The 17111-nt window shown below is 42.6% G+C and overlaps 1 protein-coding gene across 1 annotated transcript in view; it reads right to left on the minus strand.

Moving 5' to 3' along the window:
* The window catches only part of esyt1b (extended synaptotagmin-like protein 1b), a 227765-nt gene that overhangs the window by 42033 nt on the left and 168621 nt on the right, over positions 1-17111 (minus strand). The window contains exons 31-39 of the mRNA XM_060919134.1: positions 16492-16581; positions 16302-16394; positions 16008-16079; positions 15841-15927; positions 15600-15746; positions 15020-15315; positions 12159-12264; positions 11958-12073; positions 11264-11369 (exon numbers count right to left, since the gene is read on the minus strand). Of these exons, the coding sequence (XP_060775117.1) occupies positions 11264-11369; positions 11958-12073; positions 12159-12264; positions 15020-15315; positions 15600-15746; positions 15841-15927; positions 16008-16079; positions 16302-16394; positions 16492-16581 (1113 nt within the window). The remainder of the gene's footprint in view (positions 1-11263; positions 11370-11957; positions 12074-12158; positions 12265-15019; positions 15316-15599; positions 15747-15840; positions 15928-16007; positions 16080-16301; positions 16395-16491; positions 16582-17111) is intronic.

Raw genomic sequence — 17111 nt, forward strand, 5'->3', positions numbered from 1 at the left:
TACAACTTTCCCAGTCTTTTGTTGGCCCTGTCCCAACTTTTTTTGGAACATGTTTCAGGCATCAAATACAGAATGCTTGTATATTTACAATAAACAATAAAAGTTTATCAGTTTGAAGACTAAAAACCCTTGTCTTTCAACAGAAAAGCATTTACCCTATCATCTGGAGATTACTAGTTTGAATCGAGATGATGCCACAGCTATCCGTAGCTGGGAGCCCAAGAGAGCAAAATTGGCCAGTGATCTAAGGGAGGGAAGGGTGGCATACTCTCTCACCCCTGTCAATTACAGCGACGTTCGCCAATCATGGGCATCTGTGAGCTCATGCATGCATAAATGGGTAGATAGCGCTTTACTCCGAGTACGTTACGTTACCCCCTAACATTGTACAAGCAGCAGTTTGAAAAGATGCGGTCAGCTGGTGTCACATGCCTCAGATGAATCACGTGATAGCCTTTGCCCTGTCTGGTTGGTAGCTGTCGTGTGATAGGGGAGATCTGTCTAGTGGATAGGAATTGGCTATATCTAAATAAGGGCCAAAATTGGGTTAAATCCAGAAAGAAATATTGTCTTTGTAATATATATTCAATTGAATAAGTCAAAAAGGATTTGCAAATCATTGAAGAAGCCTTTGCCATATGCACACTTAAGCACAGTGAAATTCCTCTCTGCATTTAACCCATCTGAAGCAGTGAACACACACATAAGTGAGCAATGAGCACACACACATACCCAGAGCAGTGGGCAGCTGCACTATAGTGCCCAGGGAGCAGTTGGGGGTTAGGTGCCTTGCTCAAGGGCACTTCAGCCCAAGGCCACCCCATGTTAACTTAACCGCAGGGTCTTTGGACTGTGGGGTGTAGGTACAGTCCGTCTAAGAACTACAACAGCCCGTCTCTTTAAGGCCAAGTTTACATTAGACCGTATCTGTCTCGTTTTCTTCGCGGATGCACTGTCTGTTCACATTAAAACGCTGGGAAACGCCGGGAAACAGGAATCCGCCAGAGCCCACGTATTCAACCCAGTTCGTATTTGATCCGGTGCTGTGTAAACATTGAGATACGCGGATACGCTGTGCTGAGCTCTAGCTGACGTCGTCATTGGACAATGTCACTGTGACATCTACCTTCCTGATTCGCTGGCGTTGGTCATGTGACGCGACTGCTGAAAAACGGCGCGGACTTCCGCCTTGTATCACTTTTCATTAAAGAGTATAAAAGTATGAAAATACTGCAAATACTGATGCAAATACTGCCCATTGTGTAGTTATGATTGTCTTTAGGCTTGCCATCCTTCCACTTGCAAGTGGTGAGTGACTTGCGCATGCTGCCCGATATGCACTGGGATCACACACACAGTGGCTCAGTCCCGAATCACTGCTCGTGCGCTTCACTCGCGCGCTCTGTGAGCTGCGCAGGGCCGGAGTGCGCACCCTCCAGAGGGCACTCGCTGTTCAGGGCGGAGTGATTTGGAGCGCAGCCGCTGAGGAGGAAGTGATGAGCGGCACTGACACATTTCAACTTACGTGCCGAATTAGTCATGTGATTAGCGTATCCGTGTATTGGCGTTGCTGTGTGCACGCGAATCGTGTATTGGCGTTGCTGTGTGCACGCTAATCGTTTTTAAAAACGTTAATCTGATGATCCGCTGATACGGTCTAATGTAAACCCCACCTAAGAAACTACATTTCCCATCAGCCAACTTCCGCGTTGACCTACGTCACGCGTGGGCGGGATCATCTACGTCACTTCCTCCACGACTCCATAAGGGACCCGGAAATCCACCATACTTCCTCTTTCCGTCTTGGACTTCAAGCTGTCTGGACACAAAGAGATTTGCTCTGCCGAGCAAACCAGATAAAGACGTCTTTTCTTTTCTTCAAGAATCAGAGTTTTGCGCTTTTCTTTCACCTTTGGCCACGGTAGATTCTGGAATCGCGCAATTTTAAACTCAGATTGAGCTACAGCCGGTTTTGTTTGTCTATCAGTAACGTTACCAAACTGCCGCCCAAAACAGTTTAATTTAAAGTCAGGAGAGATCAGATTCCTCCTAATTAAAGCGCTGTGCACATTATTTTAATCAGAGACTTTCTTTTCATCACGAGCGACCACGCGTCGGACCAAGAAATCCTCTGCTTTCCACGGAGCGACTCACGTGCTCCACACCGGTGAAACTCCAAAAGTCTCAGAACATCTTCTCATAATCTCACGCAGAGACGAGATACTGAAGTAAGACTGGCATTTGGGCAAAACCTAGTCTTAGGAATTAGCTTTTATTGAAGTAGTGTGAATTTAAACTCAGGAACGATTTAATTGTTTACACTGTAGACACGCAGCGTGTAGAATTGATGATTGTTCTATTTTGTTTTAATCTCTCAATTGTTTAATAGATAGGCTTTGCATGCTCTCTCTCTATTCCTGGCTAACACTTTAATTTCATTATTACACGTATTTTGACCGCATCAAGATTTCAGTGGATTTAGTACTGTTATAAGCTAGTGAAATTAGCCTACGGCTAATTCTTTTGTCCCATTAGCATCCAGGGCTAAGTGTATTGTCTCAAGGGAACACGTGGCGGCCCTCCTCCACACTCACATACACACCTTTTGTCTTAACTCCACGAGGTAGGATCCTTGGGCCTTAGCTAGCCACATACGGCTAATTCTTTTGTCTAATTAGCAACCAAAGCTAGCTCTCTTGCTTTACTTAGAAACACGTGGTCACCAGGCCTCACACACACAAACACATCTTAGCTAGCAACTCAGAGCTAATTATTTTCCACGTGGTGACACACATACCTCAGATAAATACACACGCACGCACGCTCATCAAGTATATATCATATTTGTATACATTTCAACTGCCATCATTAATTTTTTTTATATTTGCTATAAAAAATTCAACTAATTATTGAAGCTGTGTGTGTTTATTTGTTGTTCCGATATTTTTGAAGCCGCTCAATCTCAAAAGAATTCCAAGGTGCATATGAGTTGTATAATACGGTAAGTGATCATAATAATTTGGAATATACCATAATTTAGCTGTTTGGTAATTTATTATTAAGCATCAAAATTAAAGGTATTATTTAATGAGACTGATTTAATGAGATTGATCACTTAATTACTAATTGCACCTACAATTAAATTGGTGCCCCGTGTGAGGAGATTGGTGTTGACTTCTTGAATATTGTTGTAACAACAGATAAATTACCAGTTTGATTCAGCAGTTGCTAAGGTATATCCCCAGGTGTGTTTAAACGGTTAACAGTAGCGTGATAACCATATCACAAATACTAATAACCTATTCTTAATTTAGGATAAGAGATAGCATTGTCAAACAAAACAAACTTTATCAACTGATTAATTACGTAGTTAATATTAATTAATAAAAATTAATTAATAAATTAACTCATTGATTAATTAATTATCCAATATCCAACCTAAGTGAAATGGCACCCCCTCGTGTCTCAAAAGTTGAAGACAACGCTCAAGACGTGTCTCTCCTTGAGGTCATCGCAGACCTCATTCACTGCTCTGCCTCCGAAAAGGCAAACATTAGGAACACGAGCAAGAGTGAATGCCAAAACAACATAGATAACTTGAACAAACATATGAGAGATCCAAAAGGAACAACTATTAGTGTCCAAGCGGCGCTAGGTAAGCTATTCCTGTCATACTTCCGAGATGCTGATTCAGAAATTAGACGCCTCCGCGGAGAGGTTGAAAGGCTGACCACCAGCAATGCCGAGCTGGAAGCCGATAATAATGAGTTACATAGGGAGCGTGAGCTCTTGAAAAACTCCATTGATGATTACGCCGAAAGGCTAGAGAAAGCCGAAATGGTTGCCAAGAAGGCTGCCAAGGAGCAGACCCCCCAAGAAGAGCACGAGGGGTGTGAAAGACCCCCAACAATGTGCCGAAGCTCAGAGCAGGAAGAGGCGTCCGAATCGGACACCGTAACTTACCTGGTCGAGGACCAGACACCCTGCCAAACTCCATCAACTCGCTACACGACTTTGTCGTTTAGCCAGGGTGAATCTGTACTGTGCTCATTCCGAGCCCAGGACCATAGCACACCCAGGTCAGTGCGCTACAGTACCCCTGATCCATCTTCAAATGAATCAGGCTATGAATCTAGTGCGAAACGGGAGCCACACCAGAGTAGCTTAGATAGTGAGTACTCAGGAAAGCCAAGAAGGCCGCACAAGGACGTGCACCAAACTCTTCGCTTACGGCAAATTGACCTACTTGCCAACGATGTTGAGCAATTCGATCCTGAGAACAAAAGAACGAATGTAACTGATTATTTACAAGAAATTGACCAATGCCTGATGGACCTACCAAAAGCCACAACGCGAGAGAAACTCAAACTGATCTGGAAGACCTCCAGTCGCAGCGTTCGTGCCTTTTTAGAGACTCTACCCCCAAACGTTCGCGATAGTTATTCGAAACTTTGCAACTACATGAGGGAAGAATATGCGCCATACACGGACGAAACCTCCGCGACATTGTGTGCATTACAAATCAAACAAAAACAGTCTGAGGCGCCTCGTGAATATTATAGATGGCTACGTACTGCCTATTTCCAGGGTAGTAGTGCACCAGGCTTGGAAGAAGATAGAGGCTTCAAATCCCTCTTCTTACATAACCTCCACCCAAGCGTGCGGACCCAAGTCGCACTGACGTGTCGGCAGGGTTTCCACTCGATGAGGGAAATTAGGCAACTAGCCCAAATGACCTGGGAGACCATTGTCAAAACCACAGACAGAAACAATGATGAACCCAGAGTCCTTAGTCTCCAAGGTGAGGACAAGCCCCCGCTAGCCTTAGGAGGCGGCAAAGCTCCAAAAGGGGGACCCCCCTGGAAAAATCCCGGTCCGAACCGCCCCTTGCCGAGCCATCACCAGGGTGAGTGGAAAAATCGGCAAGGTAAGGCCAGGAAGGACCGAAGGCAAGTCCACAGTGACTATGGCAACCGCCCATCACATGAAAAGGGTCGTAGGGAACAAGGCGGTTGGCAGCAAGACCGTCATCCCCGCTCTGGCCAGAGACGGCAGGAGCGTTCCGACCGTAGCTCTAAACGTAGGGGTAGAGATGACCGACACAGTGACTCAGACCAACCTGGTGAGTTCCGCTCAGAGCTGGACTCTTTGAAAGCCCAGTTGGCTGAGATTAAAGAACTGTTACAAAAGAGGTCAGACCCCTCAACAGATAAAACAAGAGAGCCCAAAAGATAAATAGAAACGAGCGTAAAACAACAAACGGCCTACTACGACCGAAAAGCCTCCCATCACGAATATCAAATAGGCGACAAAGTCCTACATTTTAACTTTACCAAGCCGGTAGGAGTTAAAAAAAAAAAAAAGTTCCTACCACATTGGTCGGGACCTTTCGATCGTAGGAAAACTGTCCCCCGTCGCATATCGCATTAGGACATCCAGGCCCAATCAAACGCTCTCATATCGATTTCCATAGTAATCGAATCAAACCTGTTGAACAGTCCTCACTCCAAAGGGGGGGGGGGGAACGATAGTTAGGCCCATCCTGTCCACCTAGCTTGTACACCTCACTCACCATAAGCGTACACTGACATTCCCAGTCACATTCACCAACCCAATACCTTTCTAGAAGGTTACGTTTACCAACCCAAACACTAATACTTCTTTCCTTCCTTCATTTCTTCTCTTTTCTTGTTTTTTTATGCGTAGGAAATGAAGTGTATATGTAGTGTTTAATGTTTAATGTTTCTGTATAGATGTGACTTTGACCTAGTTAGATAGAGTGATTATATGCCCAAATGCCTATAGCCTGATTATATGCCCAAATGCCTCTGCCTCCAACTGTCTTACTGAAACTCATGAGTTTACACAGTTTTCACAGGACACCATGAACTGTACAGAGCAAGGCTACCTCAAGGACTATGGACACGTGGACTGTACGGTACTGTGCTCTCAGTGCTACGACTCCATCATACCCCTGAGACCAAAAGGGGGATTGTAGGTAAAGTCCGTCTAAGAACTACAAACAGCCCGTCTCTTTAAGAAACTACATTTCCCATCAGCCAACTTCCACGTTGACCTACGTCACGCATGGGCAGGATCATCTACGTCACTTCCTCCACGACTCCATAAGGGACCCGGAAATCCACCATACTTCCTCTTTCCGTCTTGGACTTCAAGCTGTCTGGACACAAAGAGATTTGCTCTGCCGAGCAAACCAGATAAAGACGTCTTTTCTTTTCCTCAAGAATCAGAGTTTCGCGCTTTTCTTTCACCTTTGGCCACGGTAGATTCTGGAATCGCGCAATTTTAAACTCAGATTGAGCTACAGCCGGTTTTGTTTGTCTATCAGTAACGTTACCAAACTGCCGCCCAAAACAGTTTAATTTAAAGTCAGGAGAGATCAGATTCCTCCTAATTAAAGCGCTGTGCACATTATTTTGATCAGAGACTTTCTTTTCATCATGAGCGACCACGCGCAGGGCTCGAAATTAACTTTTTTTCTTTGTGTCCCCCAGTGGTCCCGAATTCTGTGTTGTATTGTCCCGAATGGAAGCAATAGTGTCCCCATTTTTTTCCTCTCTGAAATAACCAGTGGTTAATATTATCATATGAAGTTACTATTATATTTGTAACTATGCGATTTTGAACCCTTTATATCATTTTTACAATAAGTCACAAGACACAAGCGACACATGTCCTATACATCATCTACTTCAAAATTACAGTTATTGCATTTTCAGTTTATTAAACTTTGGCGATCTCGCTGTATGAATAGATACCCGTTTATTTAAAGGGGCCAACTAGCTCATTCAGAAAATGTTTCAACTCCCTACATCTGCAGTACACTTTAGTTGAAAATAAGACCCCTTTTATGTTCATTTCATCTACTTATACCTTGAATATATGTTGGCACTTATAAGGCCAACTTATAATTTTCACCATTACCGTTATCCATTTTTATGAACTTTCCGTTATCCATTACCGTTATCCATTTTTATGAACTTTCCGTTATCCATTTTTATGAACTTTCCGTTATCCATTTTTATGAACTTTCTGTTATCCCTTTTATGAACTTTCGCTGCCGGGTGCAAATGTTAGCACCATCAGCATAGTGCCAGGTCCGAGCCTAGTTGTGCTGCTGACTGACTAAACTTTCTGAACTAGAAAGACACCAAGAAAACTCACTTATTCTGTTGAACGGTATCTTCCGTCAATATCATCCACATCATTCCTGTTGTATTTTATAACGTGTCTAACAGTGTTCATTAAGTTCATTCAGTTGCTAGCGTTGCCTGCAGACCAGGCGAGGACACTTTGGATCCTGAAGGTCCCGGAGACGTTATGTCTGGCCTTTCAGTTTCTTCCCTGCGGTCGGTCCGCTTCAACCACTTCAGCATTTTTGTTCTGGCAAGAGTCGGCGCAGCGTGTGCGGTAGCAATTCCATTCCAAGTCCATATAATGCGGACTCCGGCCGAAGATTCTAGAACAGAATGCGCTGCTCTGTAGCCTACGGATGCAGGTGCATCGAAAGTGTAGCTACTATGTATTTTTTGCTGTTAACGTTTTAAAATTAAAATTGACAAATTAGGTGAATGTCTACGTATGTGTTACGGCTTTGTAAATAATATTAATGTAGAACTTTTTTTCTAGATCTATTTTTTTCCATTGTCCCGGGATTGTCCCAGATATGATAATTTTGTGTCCCGATGACATTTTTTATGGTCCCCGGGACATCGGGACACCGTTAGTTTCGAGCACTGACCACGCGTTGGACCAAGAAATCCTCTGCTTTCCACGGAGCGACTCACGTGCTCCACAATGGTGAAACTCCAAAAGTCTCGGAACATCTTCTCATAATCTCGCGCAGAGACGAGATACTGAAGTAAGACTGGCATTTGGGCAAAACCTAGTCTTAGGAATTAGCTTTTATTGAAGTAGTGTGAATTTAAACTCAGGAACGATTTAATTGTTTACACTGTAGACACGCAACGTGTTGAATTGATGATTGTTCTATTTTGTTTTAATCTCTCAATTGTTTAATAGATAGGCTTTGCATGCTCTCTCTCTATTCCTGGCTAACACTTTAATTTCATTATTACACGTATTTTGACCGCATCAAGATTTCAGTGGATTTAGTACTGTTATAAGCTAGTGAAATTAGCCTACGGCTAATTCTTTTGTCCCATTAGCATCCAGGGCTAAGTGTATTGTCTCAAGGGAACACGTGGCGGCCCTCCTCCACACTCACATACACACCTTTTGTCTTAACTCCACGAGGTAGGATCCTTGGGCCTTAGCTAGCCACATACGGCTAATTCTTTTGTTTAATTAGCAACCAAAGCTAGCTCTCTTGCTTTACTTAGAAACACGTGGTCACCAGGCCTCACACACACAAACACATCTTAGCTAGCAACTCAGAGCTAATTATTTTCCACGTGGTGACACACATACCTCAGATAAACACACACGCACGCACACACATCAAGTATATATCATATTTGTATATATTTCAACTGCCATCATTCTTTTTTTTAATTTTTGCTATAATAAATTCAATTAATTATTGAAGCTGTGTGTGTTTATTTGTTGTTCCGATAATTTTGAAGTCGCTCAATCTCAAAAGAATTCCAAGGTGCACATGAGTTGTATAATACGGTAAGTGATCATAATAATTTGGAATATACCATAATTTAGCTGTTTGGTAATTTATTATTAAGCATCAAAATTAAAGGTACTATTTAATGAGACTGATTTAATGAGATTGATCACTTAATTACTAATTGCACCTACAGGGGGAAACCGGAACACCCAGAGGAAACCCACGCAGACATAGGGACAACATGCAAACTCCACAAAGAATGGATGTAGATCAATCTGTGGCACAGGCATAGGCATGCACTCAGGCGTGGACATGGACTCAAGCATAGGCATGGGCTTGGACACAGTCATAGGCCATGGAGATGGTTTCAGGCACAGGCATGAGTGTGTACATGGACTGGGACAAGGGCTCAAACATGGGCATGGAGTCAGGCATAGGCTTGGACTCAAGTATGGCAGAGGTGATGCCAGAGGTCACCTCGTTGATCTCAGATGGGAATCTGGCATTGTAGATCACCTCTTTGACCTTCAACGGGAACATGGCATTGAAGATTACCTCACTGATCTTTGAGCAGAGCCCCGGTGGGGCATCAGACATTACCTTGTCTGAGCAGAGTAAATAGTGCTATTTATGGTATTTTTATTATTTATTATCTCTTTGATGTCGTCAAACACATTAAGAAGGCAAGAAATTCCACTAATTAACTTTTGATAAGGCATACCCGTTGACTGAAAAGCATTACAAGTGACTATTTCATGAAGCTGGTTAAGATAATGCCAAGTGCGCAAAGCGTCATCAGAGTAAACGGTGGCTACTTTCAAGAATCTAAAATATGAAACAATATTTTGTTAGACATTTTTTTTCTGTTTACCACATAATTCCATTTGTTATTTCATAGTTATGTCTTTAGTATTCAACAATGTAGAAAATAGTCAAAATACAGAAAAACCTATGATAGAGGAGGTGTGTCCAAACTTTTGACAGGTCCTGTATATTTCAAATTTCATACAAAACCATGCAAAAAGTCACAAGTTAGCACTGTTTGAGTAAATTATGCTCTGCCTCATTAGAATTGAGAACCGACAGACATGTGGCAGCCACACTGTTTACAAAGGTCAACATGTTTTTGATAATTATTGAGTCACACACTCCTAAACAGAGCTAAATAGGCCTTGACATATTGTTGGGGGAGAACCGAAGGAATAAGTAGTAAAAAGAATTTTCACTATGTGACTTAGGGTATTCAAGATATGAGCCTAAATGTAAAATGCTTCACTATGGACCCTTTTCACGTGACGTCACGACAAACGCAGCCGCCATTTTGGACATGTACTACCAGTAGTTTACCACAGCCAGCATTGAGGAACGGCAGCAAAGAAAGTTTTTACTTTCAGCAAGACTTCCATCATGCCACTATATTGTTGTGCACCTGGATGTAGTAACCATCAACAAACAAGGCAAGGTTTATCATTTTATCGGATCCCGAGGGAGAAGATGGATAGCGGCCATAAACAGGAAAGATTGGCAGCCCTCGGCATACCAACGCTTGTGTAGTGACCACTTTGTTGGAGGTAAGACGTATAAAATTAGCCAGAAAAGGCATTACATTGCTGTTAACATTCTGTGACGGCGAGTGTGTAACCAAATAGGCTAAAATAACCCATTGTAACCTCTTTGTTCTTCTGTAGTAGCTATTGTTGACTAGCTAATGTCAACAAGTAGCTGGTATGTTACTGTAGCAATGTTTACGTTCAGTCATTTGGATGACTGTTAAAACCTTTCAGTCTCAAGTTTTTCCTTTACTGTATTTACTAGTTTACTGTAATTATGATCCGGCCGAGGTTCCCCTCAAATTAAGCAGCGCGCGCCGGCTTGCTCCCGGAGTGCTCCGGCCGAGGTTCCCCTCAAATAAAGCAGCGCGCGCCGGCTTGCTCCCGGAGTGCTCTGGCCGAGGTTCCCCTCAAATTAAGCAGCGCGCTCCGTAACCTCGGCCGGAGCACTCCTGGAGCAAGCCGGAGAGCGCTCCGTAACCTCGGCCGGAGCACTCCTGGAGCAAGCCGGAGCGCGCTCCGTAACCTCGGCCGGAGCACTCCGGGAGCAAGCCGGAGCGCGCTCCGTAACCTCGGCCGGAGCACTCCGGGAGCAAGCCGGAGCGTGCTCCGTAACCTCGGACGTTGGCATGTATGTGTATGGCGATGGGTTTTTAACGACATAGGTATACAGATCATGTGGACCGAAGTCAGGTAAAGACGAGGGCTTCGTGTACTTCCGTACGTCAGTGAAAAATCCTGGTGGAAGCAGGTAAACGTCGTTCTCTAAGCCTGCCAACCTCAATTTTTGCAAATACCTCTCCCTCTGCTCGCCCTGTAAATGCCCTACGTCGCTGGATAGTGAAGGTGTTTTCTGCATCTCGCTCCTTTTTCTTTTATGTTTTTCGTTTGTCGCCTTCCTCGCATTCAAACTGATTCGAGCCGAAGTCCACTACATGTCCAAAATGGCGGTCGCGTTTACGAAGGTCACGTGACTGAAAAGGGTCTATAGCACCACCATTAGGGTACTGATCAAATTTCATGTCTGTAGGACCTATGGTTTGGTCTGCACAATTCACTTTTAGAGAAGTAGTAGTGGTTTTCACTTGTTTGGAGTATTTATAAATTTACTCACCTGGGTACCAAAGCCTGGGTAAGAACATGTGTTTTGGGGTAGCATGTGTGTTATTTCTGCATTTTTTTCAGGAGCAGGAACAGTCGGATATACCTTTTCATGAGAACTGAAAAACACAAAACACATACACAGACGTACACCATTTCATTACCCACTGGAATCAATATGAAGCATCTGTATCAAGTACTAATATAATTGCTGACCAATGCAGAAAAGTCTGAGAAAGGTGATAAATACAGAAATAGTGGGTGTTACACATTCAGTACAACTGTGAAATATTTAACCCTCCTGCTCTAAAACATCTGAATTAGGCATTCCACAAATTCATAACAGATTCACACAGTACTGGTCATGTAATTGGTCAGGAATAAAAGTAGTGCAGTTGTTTATCAGGGTAATAATATGAACTGGCTGCTACAGTAACATAGTTCGTCATCAAGTTAAGACAAAGTGGAGATTATCTGGAATCACCTTTAGCTTATCCTTTTCATTTTTTCACCAACCCTTAGAGAGATTAAATTTGACCTGTAATAAATTATTACACCAAATGGTAAATACCCAAATTATACCCAAAATAGTAAAAACCTCCCATCTATGCCCAAGTCCAGCAGCACAGGGCTAAACTTCATTCAAAGTCCTCTGAAAAGAAAATGTGTAAGATGTGAAATGGCAGGTTGAGTCACTTTTAACTCACTGATCAGCTGCTTTATCCAAGTGTTGCTCATTATTGGCTGCAAATGCTGATTCGCTTTCTGTGATTGGTTTCACAGCCTTATTGTCTCTTTCCACTGAGGATGCTTTACTCAAATCCTGTAAACATAATACAAGACAAGGTTAGCAAAGTTTAATTCTCTCTCTCTCTCTCTCTCTCCCCTTCACACATACGCACACACACCTTTGCCTCATGTCCTGTGTCGGAAGTGATATCTGCTGCCAGTTTCTGTGTGTCTTCAGAAAGTGATATGGCTACTGGTACTGTAGAAGCCACAAGTTCATTGAGCCTGATGAAAGGAGACACACAAATGCATGTGCTTATTAGTTATTTTGTAAGCATAAATTTGTAGTTCATGCCACATCTATAGAATCCATATTTTGTTTCTGTTGCTGGTTTTATTTGGGTGAATACATGTGCTGTCCAATACACCTAGTTTTAGAGAAATTTTTAATGCTAGAATTCATTACACACATTCATTTGCATTCTTATTTACCAATTTTTAAAGTACTTTATTTAGTCATTGTTGAGAAACCTGCTATATTTGTATTTGATATAATAGTTGATCAACTGTACAACAGTGCTTAGTTCATAATTTACTGTATTGTGAAATTCAGAACCAAAGCAGCATAGGTTACAAAACCCTTCTCGCCAAAAATAATAACCGTATCAATAAAATAAAAGTTGATACTCTGAAAAGGTGACTACCGACTCCCCATAAAAATGGGAAAAATACTAATAATTTTTGATGAAGCGGTGACATTTTATGAAGAACATGGCTATGCATTTGACTATAGCCCTTGTTGCACAGATATTCTGCAATATTGCTGTAAAAAGCATCTCTCAATATTCTGGTTTTGGTTATTTACACTGAACCAAATAAAACCGACATAAAGCCAGTGTTTTTTTACATTGCGAGCTGACATTCCACAACTAGAGGTATGACGTGTCAACAGCGTGTCAGCATCTAGGGTGACATATCTGCACGTCAGAAATATGAATACCCCGAGCATACCAGCGTTGCTTTCAAAACAAATGTGGGTTAACGGAGTGTTGAGGTGCTTTTCTAGCTGTGTACACTTATACTATTCTTCAAACACAAGCAAAGTTGCTGAGCATTATATGCAACATGTAATCACTTCCATTAAGTAATTCACATTTAAATCAGCTTTTTGGGGAAAAAAAAGTCTGTCACAGAAAGCTGCGCTCACAAAGGGGGGGGATCTGTGTGGAAGGTAAAGAAGAAGAGAGGAGTGGAGAGACCTGTGCAAGCAACATGTTTGTTGGAAGAGAAAATAAGGAAGTAATTTGAGGCAGAATGGCACACAAACCTTAGACACCGTAGACGTCAAAGAAGAACGTCAATGTCAAAAACATCACATCCCTGTCTTGCTGCGAGAGCTGTCCCTTTTACACAAATGTCGATTCCATCTCTGTTACTACCAATCATTCCAGATCAGAGGCAGAACACCACAGACCCCAGTTCTGCATTTGGAAGTTTTTTACAGAACGTGAGGCAGAATAAAGGCATATGATTCCCCCTTTGAATAGGCTGTGTAAAAAGGGCTTTTTTCTAAGGCAGGAAACAAATTTTCCGAAATAGACTTCCTGTGTGTTTGTACAGCTGGAAAGGCAGATTGTGCTCATCAGCAAAAGATATAAAGTGCATCTCTGCTCTTGTCACCTTTTCTATTAGACTTTCTGTTTATCTGATGTGATGAAATGTGTAAAATACTTGAGCACCCTTCCCTGTGCTTGACTTCTCTTACATGCTATGGTCCCTCTGCTTTTTGCAGATTATGTGGTTCTGTTGGCTTCTTCAGAGCATGACCTTCAGCAAGTACTGGGACAGTTTGCAGCTGAGAGTGAAGCAGCTGAGATGAGAGTCAGCACCTCCAAGTCTGAGGCCATGGTTCTCTGCCGGAAAATGGTGGAGTGCTCCCTCCGGGTTGGGAGTGAGTTACTGCTCCAAGTGAAGGAGTTCAGGTATCTCGGGGTCTTGTTCACGAGTGATGGTAAAACGGAGAGTGAGATGGACAGGCGGATTAGGGCAGCGTCAGCAGTAATGCAGGCATTGTACTGATCCGTTGTGGTGAAGAGGGAGCTGAGCCGGAAGGCAAAGCTCTTGATTTACCAGTCAATCTACATTCCAACCCTCACCTATGGTCATGAGCTTTGGGTAGTAACCGAAAGTATGAAATCGCAGATACAAGTGGCTGAAATGAACTTCCTCCGTAGGGTGGCTGGGCTCAGCCTTAGAAATAGGGTGAGGAGCTCAGACATCCAGAGGGATCTTGGAGTAGAGCCGCTGCTCCTTCATGTCGAAAGGAGTCAGCTGAGGTGGTTCGGGCATCTGATTAGGATGGCTCCTGGGCGCCTTCCTTTGGAGGTTTTCTGGGCATATCCAACTGGGAGGAGACCTCAGGGTAAACCCAGAACACGCTGGAGAGATTATATCTCTTATCTGGCCTGCGAGCACCTTGGGATGCCCCAGGAGGAACTGGAAAGAGTTGCTGGGGAGAGGGATGCTTGAAATACCCTGCTGCCACCGCAACCCGACTTCAGGCAAGCGCAGAAGAAAAATGAATGGATGGATGGCTATGGTCCTTGAAAGAAATAAAAACAATAACCATCCAAGTCTCCGGATACTAGTCTCTGGATTTGAACATAACTGAAAACATGTAGACTGAATGAATTCCACATGTACATATTTTATCTAAACATACAGAGCTTAAAAAAAAAATTTGTGCATGAAGGACACAAAAGAAGACTGTGATATTCTTTTATTCTTTCTAGGGCTGGCATCATGAAATATAAATTGTAAGGGTGCCAATTATTTTGAAACCAGTGTTTTGTGGAAAACATTTTACATTAAGCATATTTATTTAAAACCATATAAAGTCCCTGTGTGTTCAAACTCAAAATATCACTTGAATTATGCTTTTATACAGTATTTTTGCCCATTTTCATGAAGGGTGCTAAGAATTCTAGACAGCACTATATGTAAGAACAAAGATGGCTATCACCCAAGCTCTTGAACTTACCTTGGTGTTGGCTTAGTCTCTTGTTTTAACTCTTTATTGGCTGCTGTCAACGCCTGGTCAGCACTGATTGGAGTTTTCCCACCACTTTGCCCACCAGTAGAACTATTTGTACCCATAGACTTTTCTGTTGACATTGTTGTAGCCTGTTCTGCAGGTTCATTAGACTTTTCAGGAGTTTTCCCAGTTGTTTTTTCCACAGGCCTTTCAACAGTCTCTTCAACAGACTTTTCTGGATGTTTTTCAGGATTTTTTTCAGTAGGTTTTTCGACTTTTCTGTTAGTCTTTGATGCCAAAATCTGGAACCCAAAAGAAGATTTTATCTAATATACACAGCAACGACAAAGTATGGGAAAGTATACATGGGACACTGAGAAGTATACATTGAGAAGTACAAGTATACACCCTGGATGAAATGCCAGTCCACTGCAGGACATCATGCACACCTAGGGAAAATTTATCTCAGCCAGTTGACTTACTGTATTGCCATATTTTTGGGAGGTGGGAGGAAAGGGCAGAACCTGAAGGAAACCCACACATACATGGGAAGAGTATAAATCCTATAGATTTCAATGCATATTACCTTGAGTTGTGCTCTCAGTAGGATTTGACTTTCAGGTGATGCACCATCCAGTTTATGCCACTGGTCCAGCAGAAGTTCTTGTTGTGACAGAAGCTCTTTTATTGGTAGAACCAAGGAACCCAGTGGCTGATCCCACCCACTGGAGAGCTAAAGAGGGTAGAAAGGAGGAGGAAGAGTAAGAAAATTTAACTTAAACTTTTGATATTCTTTGTCTACAGAATCCAACATCCAAAACTATTACCTTAATAATAAGAATCTCTTCTCTGGGATCATGAATCAGGAAGTGGAAACTCTCACCCCAATGAGGAGAGGTAGAGCGATCACACAACTTTATGATATAACAAAAGTTAGTTAAAATATGACATGAACAAAACCTCATTTAATAATTAAAAATTAATGAAGGCCTACCTTGGTTTTATAAGCGGTTCCACTGACTACTAGCTCTGCTCCAGCTTTAGGCTCCTTCCCACCTTTCACGATCTACACACACACACACTTTAAAATTGAATTGAGTCGACTATCCATGTAATTCTACCCACCTTCTTTGAATTTTAGTCAATGTATGTATATAAGCCTACAGTTAATAAATATATACTAAGCACTGCAAAATTCATATTATATAACATGGATATATACAAAAAATAACGTGCGATGAAGAGGTGAACATTTACTAGTGTGTGTGTGTGTGTGTGTAAAACTCACTGGCAGTGCATGAGCTTTCTCAATAAGAACAAACAGCAAGGCTGCAGAGGGTGAGGCTTTATTTTCATAGGAGATTGATTGTAACTGCAGTGCCTAAAAATGGTTTTAATTTGAAACATCAAATCAAAGTTTATGTATAACTACAATTCTGTGTAGACATATCTAAATTAGACTTAAATACCATATGTACCTGATGCAGTTCATCTGGGTCTATTACTGTGGGGAGCCACTCCAGAACCAGATGAAGGGATCCATGTTTCACATCCTCCAATGTAAACCACTAAGAAATAAAAGGGGGAAAATGGCATAAAGAAACATGAACCATGCTTGCACCCTAGGGTGACCAGACGTCCCGGTTTTACCGGGACAGTCCCGATTTGGGGTTGTGTGTCCCGAGTCCCGACAAAAGTCTGTCGGGACATGGATATGTCCCGGTTTTTGCCACTCGCGACGTTTGCGACTGAGCAGCGTGGGAATCATTAGCAGAGAAATGTCTGCATTTACTATTTTGATGAATTGACAGGAATCGCAAACTTTCCTGGTTACTGCCCCCTGGCCCTGTGGCACGGGTGTTTATTTAGCCACATTATTCCAGACAACAGGACAGGTTGCCATGCAACAATAAAATAAACATTAACTGGCGCGAATGTTCTTTGTCTAGCAGCAGTAATGCCGCAGCAATTATGCCGAAAAGAAAATGTACCTTTTCCAAAGATTTACAGGGCACCTACCCCTTCCTCCGAGAGGTGCAGAACAATGCGCACGAAGCCTACTGCACACACTGTAAGTGCTTTGTTCTTGTATTGAGTT

The sequence above is a fragment of the Neoarius graeffei genome, chromosome 4 (genome assembly GCF_027579695.1).
Source record: "Neoarius graeffei isolate fNeoGra1 chromosome 4, fNeoGra1.pri, whole genome shotgun sequence".
Taxonomy (NCBI): Eukaryota; Metazoa; Chordata; class Actinopteri; order Siluriformes; family Ariidae; genus Neoarius; species Neoarius graeffei.